This window comes from Nymphaea colorata, chromosome 5, assembly GCF_008831285.2.
Source record: "Nymphaea colorata isolate Beijing-Zhang1983 chromosome 5, ASM883128v2, whole genome shotgun sequence".
Taxonomy (NCBI): domain Eukaryota; kingdom Viridiplantae; phylum Streptophyta; class Magnoliopsida; order Nymphaeales; family Nymphaeaceae; genus Nymphaea; species Nymphaea colorata.
In genome coordinates, this window is record NC_045142.1 from 9,094,923 (window position 1) to 9,102,274 (window position 7,352).

Below are 7,352 nucleotides of genomic sequence, written 5' to 3' on the forward strand. Positions count from 1 at the left end.
CTTGTCAAAAGATTAGCCCTCAGAACAATCCAAAGAAATTATGTTTAACTTGGTTATTTTCTTTTCCTTGCACCAAGCTAGAGAAAAAACAACCAAGCATCTCCTTTGGTATTGCAAAGTCATAGAATGGTTACCAAAGACTACTGACTGGACTTGCAATAACTTTATAGGCTAATGAGTTACAGCTTTGGCGTACTTTCGCTTCAGTGGGAAATGCAATGGTGATTTGAAAGAAATAGTGGGTGCACCAAATAAATTCTCAAACTCAAAATCATCCACTACACAAATGAACTTAGAACATGCCCAATATTAAAATGGCCACATAAAGACCTATCTGGTCTCAGTTGAGTCAGACAGGAAATAGATTGTCCAGCTTAATTTTCAGTTTACTATGTTTATAACTTTATTATACTTGCTGATCTCTCATCATAATTTTATTCAATTTTGTTTTCAATAAAAGAAAAAGAAAGACCCATGTTGGAAGTCATACATATAAACTATGAATATAACCATAAAGTCTCTTGAATCACCACAAATTGATGCCTACAATGCATCACCAAGTTCGATACTACCAGTGTACTAAGTGGTCCTATATACACATTTCTATGCCTAAGCCATGTTAATTATATCTTATGTCACACAGGGAAGTGGATTTGCATCCATCCCATGTTGATGCAGCTATTTCTGTGTTTAGGTACTTCCCTATGTACCTGGTATGCCATGAACTCGATCCAGGTCAGATCTAGATCCAGGACACAAAAACAGTCAACCTGTTTAACATTTCAACTTCTTGAACCTTAATTCTTTTACTCATCTTCTACCCATCTCCCATATCTCCTGCATCAACTTCTGATCATCAGCGGAAGGTTGCTCCCAGGGGTGGAGCCAGGGGGGCTGGCAGGGGCCATGGCCCCACGTCAAAATTTCTATAAACAAAAATTTATATATAATTTTAGAAATTTTGTATTTAGCAAATATAAAATTTTAAAAGATTATATTTAGGCCTCTGTTAAAATTTTGAAACTATAGTTCGGCCCCCCTCACGAAAAATTCCTAGCTCTGCCCCTAAGTTGCTCTAGGGACGACCAACTCCAGCAACGCCCTTCTCTTGCTTTTTTCTTTTTTCATTTCACTATTGATATTACATTCTTTTTTCCAACCAGAGAACTTCTCCATAATTTTGCTTCCATTCTTCTTAAGTTTTTTGTTGTTTTTGTTAAGTTTTAACTTTTAAGATTAGGTTTTAGTTTTGCCTTTCCTTCTTGCTTAAAAAATCCTTTCTCTTTACCCCTTTTGGTATATGTTATTTTTATGGCTAGGTTTTACAGACTTTTACATCTGATTTATATACTGAGAAAATAAAAACTTCAGTTAACCCTTTAAGTTTTGAAAAGGAAATAAACATTGTTGCAATGCTTTCAAATTTTCTGCAATTCCTTTTTCTTAAATTTATGTGCTATACATTTTGCATTTGCAATGTTTTCATTCTCCTGTATAGGTATCAGTTTTATTTCTGTAGATTTTTTTTTATCTTCAATCACAATGGGTTATCCTGAACTTATCATTTTGCTTGAATTTATTTATGCGGTTGTACCACAAATACACGGGACTTGTGTGACTGAAATCTGTTTATGAGCAGCTGAATTCTGTGCATCCACCTTGCTGTCCTACTCATTAAACACATCAGGAACAGACCGTAGGGGCCTGATTTTTTATCTGGACTGCCTCCTGACTATACAGTGGCAAAAGTGCATGTGCTCCCTGGTTTAGAGGTTCCATCCCTTGTAGATGCCTATATTAGGCTAAGTCATCTCGCAGTCACTCTAACCATCATCTCAAAGTGTTTAGTTAAACTGCTCGAGAACTTGCAAACATTTTTTAAAAGATCTCCGCAACTAAATAAGTGAGGAAATGGCCAATAGTAAAATAAGAAGCGTACAAGAGTGCATGAAAGAGCACACTTTTTGAGCTCTAAAAAAGATTGAATCACTCACAAGCTTTACATTTCTTGTATCTCCGACACTTCTTTCGTGAAGACCAGTAAGCATCTTAGCGCATACTTCAGTAGGAGAACTAGTCACTGTAAGAGAAACAGTCAGAACATCAACAAAACATAACGAAAATTTTGGGACAAGAGTTCAAGTTCAGCTGCAGACAGTGAATGGGAAATTTACTCTTTCACCTACAACAGAATACAGGAAATATTACCTGAATTTTTTCTTCATAAGTTCAAACCATGACAAATGCATCAAGTGATTCAAGGAAGTGCAAAATTTTGACCCTCTTATGAAAATTGATAAACTGAATAATGACAACATGTTTGTGTAATTCCAAGAATTATCAAAGTAGGTTGTGAACATTGACTAAAGCAGTTGCATGTGCTTGCATTGCACAGACACATTATTAACCATTTGTGTGTGACTTTGATTCAATATCAGATGTTTATGTAAACTGTCACAGGAACAAAGAGATTACCAAACTAGACACTGTTCAGGTTTAGAGGGCAGGAAAAAAAAAAGAGCATATTCCTGTGCAGAAATCAGCATATCACCAACTTTTGGGTTCTTTAAACAAGTTAAATAAAACAAGTTGACTCTCACTCCAGTACAATTTTATGGAAGATGACGGGAAAAGGACAACATAATGCAAATGTAACTTTCCTGCCTCTGGAAACAAAGTGAAGGATTGTTAGAGACAATAACAACATATTCTGACTGAGTACTTCTACCAGAGTGAATCTCTCAAAGCTTGAGTTTCATCAGGAACTGTTTCTCCATGTTCGATTGCCACTAGCTCCCTCTATGGCTTTTACCCCTCTTATCCTAATAGCGAAGTTGCACGGCAACCCTTGTGGATCATGGGAATCCTTGATTAAGATAATTAAACCTCCACTTATATGACTGTTAATTTTATTTGATCCTGCACATCTGCTTTCCATAACAGCCATCAGATTCGCTTCATCCAGGTGTCAATCCACCAAATTGTGGTAAGCTTTGCATATTTTTCCATACGCATGCACACAACCATAACCAAGGTGTCAAGTTTCTGAAGCACAGATGCAGTAACATTTCAAAAGGTTTAGATGCAAGGGATGCGTAAAATAGTAATTCCAGGGGGTAAATGGAAGTTACTTTCTGAGCTACCTGCCTCCATCCACAGAAAAATGAAAGTGCTAACTCTCCATTTTGAACTCGCAGCCCTCACCACTCTCTAATCTAACAAGTAACAAGATTAAAAAAAAAAAATGTTATCAGCTAAGTCACACGAACACTTCTAAAAGGCAGAAGTACCCATGTTGACATGACCCAATAGGGGTGTGGGTATGGGATATGGCTTGGACACCGCAGTTTCCAGTTTTATACTTTTGCTGGTATATTTCAGCATTGTTTTGTATGTTTTAGTATATTTTAGTTTTTTTTTGTTCAGTAGTATATATTTTTATCTACGTCACATAGGTTTTGCTTTTATAAAGCAGTACCCAAACTGTACAGGTACAATACAGATATGGGTACGGATATGGCCGTGGGTACATCCCGGGGACAGTAAAAGCAGTACCGGGTACAGTCAATGTACCCAGGACCATATCCGTATCCTTTCTTTGTTTTCCTTTTATTGTTAGTTTGTTTGTTACTTTCATATTTTGTTCATTAGTTTCTTCTTCATAATATATACATTTCCAATCTTGAATGTGTTGTTTTATTTGTTTGAATTCATATGTATAAGGTCATAGCCCCATAACCCAAGTTTTTTTAAAATGGTCCATACTCATACCCATACCTATGTGGCATAGATTTTTATGAATATAAACAATGAATTGATGTGTTTATTTGTTTAAAGTTTAAACTATTGTTTATATATTATATATATATATATATATATATATATATAGTAACAAATAACGTCTCGGAGTTTTAAACAACAAGGTTTTTCTCGGGTATAATACCGCGAGCTTGAAAAAAATGAGAAAAAAGGAAAAATACGGTAAAATTTTAAAAATTTTAAAAAACTAAAAATGGAAGAAAAATAAAATAAGTGAGAAACTAATAAGGATCAAGCAACTTCAACATGGTGCGGCAGCCTTTTAGGCATGCTTGTGTGACAGAGGACAAGACCAGGGCACTGACTTAGAACCCCAAAAAAGTACTTGAAAAAGGGGAATTTCAAAAAACACACCTAATGCATAGACAGTAATTATAAACATGCCTACACTTATTCCTGGTTAATCAAAAACATCCATAAGAAAGGGCACCAACACCTCCATTGAGTTTCTGATAGTAGAATCAATGGACCTTTTTCTGTCTAATGAGACAGAATGAGAACTGTATTCCCTGTTGTTGGACTAGCACATAGTCTATTGACATAATGTCTCTTCGGAAACATCCAAAAAAATTGCAATGAATCTATTCTCATGCAGATACACAATGGCAGGGAACCGCTGCCTACCCCCATCACTATCATATCAATAGGTGCAGTTGCAAATAGCAGTTGTCTTCCATTCCATCAATTCCAAGAGTTTATTGTAGTATATTTACTCTCTTCATTTCAATCTTGTGTTGTCTGATATTGGCAGTAGAGTGGATGTCAGTTATTTGTTTGATGGCAAGGACGAAACTCAACTGCCAGACAAGACATGGATTCATAGTTTCATACTCATAGGCCTTTCTGCAATGACTGCTATGTTATTCGACAAACCAAAAGATGACAATTATTTTACTTGAATATCATGAGATACAGTAAAAATATCAAAAACTTTGAGAAATATACATCACATAAGATATTCCAAATGTTGCAAAAAAATCAGTATCCAATTCCTTATCCCAAACTTTAACAATGATGCCCATTGCTGACTTACGTGGCTTATAAAATCATAACAAGATGACTTAAAATTTTAAGTTATTTTTAAAATAGTTCTTTATCCATTTACTGGCTCAGTATCAACCTGGATGGGCTGACACAAGACAACTCAGTCTAATATTAGCTGATTTTTGAATGACCTGAATCTGTCCCTGAAACCTTGCATAAAAAAGCCATTATGATGTAAAATTGGCCAATATGGGTTAACATGCACCAATATTTACAACAAAAAGTATTTCCTAAAGCTTGGTCTTTACCTTTGAGGAATCACAAGGACGAGAACCCATCAATTTGGGATCCAATTTGGAATTTTTCTCACATGGACCAGCTTGGTTTGGAAGTAAAGTGATTAGGGAAGGTACACAAATGAATTAGGCACTGGTGTGCATGTTGACATGATACATATAACGATAGATAACCATAGGTTCATCATAACAAAGGAGCAAATGAGAAAAACAAAAAAGAACAAGAAAACAGATCATGTTAAAAAACAAAAATCTGCTTATAACTCCACCACAACTGCATTCAAAGCACAAACCAAGGAAGGAAGAGAAAGAAATGACTGTCAAGGTCCTCACCTTCCTCTGGTTCAACTGTGCCCTCATGAGCCCCATTAGTCTCCACAATGGTCCTACTAGTTACTTCTAGTGAGTCAAATTTCATCTCAAGTGGATCCCTGTCAGATAATGGAACAGGAAAATTTCTAGTCTTCTCAATCTTATATACTTCATTTTCATCAGCCCAAGATTCAGTATCACCTGCTGCAGGATTAGAAGTTTCCATCCTTGGAAAGGCAGCAGTCGACAACAAATTCAGATTAAAACAGTCAGGTTCATCAGATACTGGAGCAGCAGCATCAAAAACATTAGCTGTGGAAACCATCTCGTTGTCACCTTTCAATTGTTCAGTACTAGCTTTAGCTAGATTTTGTACTTCGATAAGCATACTTATGTATTCTGATGGTTGTCTCTCTGTCTCTGTGATGGGATCTGAACAATCTAATTGTTCTGGGGAACTCTCAACGAAACCATCTGGCAAAGAGTCCACTTCTGGAAGTTGGCTTTGCAGTGAAGCATCCATGGAATCAACAGGTTTGCTCTAATCACTTCCTGCTTCTAAGTCAACCATGCAAAGTTACCTGTCACAAAGACCAAAGTGTTCCTTCAGGCAGCTGAGACTCAGAATTATAAAATGCATTGAAATCAAACTTTAGTTTCTACTTAGTTCTTTGACATTTTTTATCAGAACATGCCAAATGCAAAAAATTCTGTCATCATTTTCTTGTCAACAAATTCTTAAGGGCGATTATTAAGAGATATAAATTCAACGATCCTCATGCAATTGAAGTTGAAAAACCAAAAAACAAAAGAAACAAGTGTTGCCGATTCAGTGATGCATTCACTCCTAGCGCCAATGGTTAACGAATATAAACTGTTGGCTAAAGGGCATCTCTAAAGTGATAATTGCATCCAACACATAACAAACACAAAAAAGAGCCATGTCAGAGAAATATCAGTTACGCTACCGAGCATAATTTATGATAGAATCTCTCCGTCACTCTCTCACTCTCTTAGAACAATGAACGCTCAATGAAGGTTCAAAAAGCTTCGTTACAATCATCTTCAACCGAAACAACTACAGAATAAAACACAATGAACCAAGAAGCCATAACCATCTCACGCAAAACCAACTAGCAGAAGTGCGGCGGGCACAAGCTCCACCAAAAACCAACCACATGCCCAAACATTATGATCTCCATGATACAGCCGATAAAAAACAACATAAATCAGCCTTTTAAAATGCACCCAAAAAAGATCAGTACCGTCAGTTCCCAAGACAAACATAAGACACCAACAGAGCAGGTTACGATTCTATCCAGAGGCAACTGCATAACACATTCAAAACCTTAAAAATCAAAGCAAACAGATGCAAACATAGGGACGCTTCTTGAATTATGAAGTCAAAATGAGAAAGGAAAGAACAAAAAATATGATAAAAGGGAAGGTAAATTCATACCCACAACACGAGGAAGAACTAAAGTTTAATCAGACGATGAACGCTGTCAAAGACTCAGACCAGAACGAAATCCGAAAGCAGGAGGGAGAAAGCGAGAAAGAGAGATTGAAAAGGCGTGAATCTCAGAAACAACGAGCCACGAAGTCGTAAACGAGCGTTGGAAAGTGGGGTTTCGCACTTACCCAAAGGGTCCCAATCAACAGAACCTTACACGCATTCGCTGACACTTGAAAGCTTTGCCTAAGAAATGCTATTTTTAACGTTTATTAGTATCATGGATTATGAATGATTTCAAGCGTACCGGCACAAGCCCGTAACATTTCTTTTTGCTAATAATACAAGTGCAGTTGCATTTCGAGCTGTTAAACGAGCCCAAGTTTCACTCGAACTCTCTCGATAAAACTCGACTCTTTAATAAACGAGTCGAGTTTAAGTCAAAAATTAATCACTCGAGCTTGAGGCTGGCAACTCAAACGTTCAGT

At 36.6% G+C, this 7,352-nt stretch overlaps 1 protein-coding gene across 3 annotated transcripts in view; it reads right to left on the reverse strand.

Annotated features, from left to right (window-relative positions):
* The window catches only part of LOC116255073 (uncharacterized), a 43,281-nt gene extending 36,136 nt beyond the window's left edge, over positions 1–7,145 (reverse strand). The window contains exons 1-4 of one of the 3 annotated variants that reach the window (XM_031630816.2): positions 6,871–7,045; positions 6,677–6,739; positions 5,433–5,992; positions 1,995–2,080 (exon numbers count right to left, since the gene is read on the reverse strand). In XM_031630816.2, coding sequence (XP_031486676.1) covers positions 1,995–2,080; positions 5,433–5,934 — 588 coding nt within the window. In that variant the 5' untranslated portion in view covers positions 5,935–5,992; positions 6,677–6,739; positions 6,871–7,045. The other 2 variants (XM_031630818.2, XM_031630815.2) reach the window with 2 other exon arrangements.
* Between the last annotated feature and the right edge of the window lie 207 nt (positions 7,146–7,352).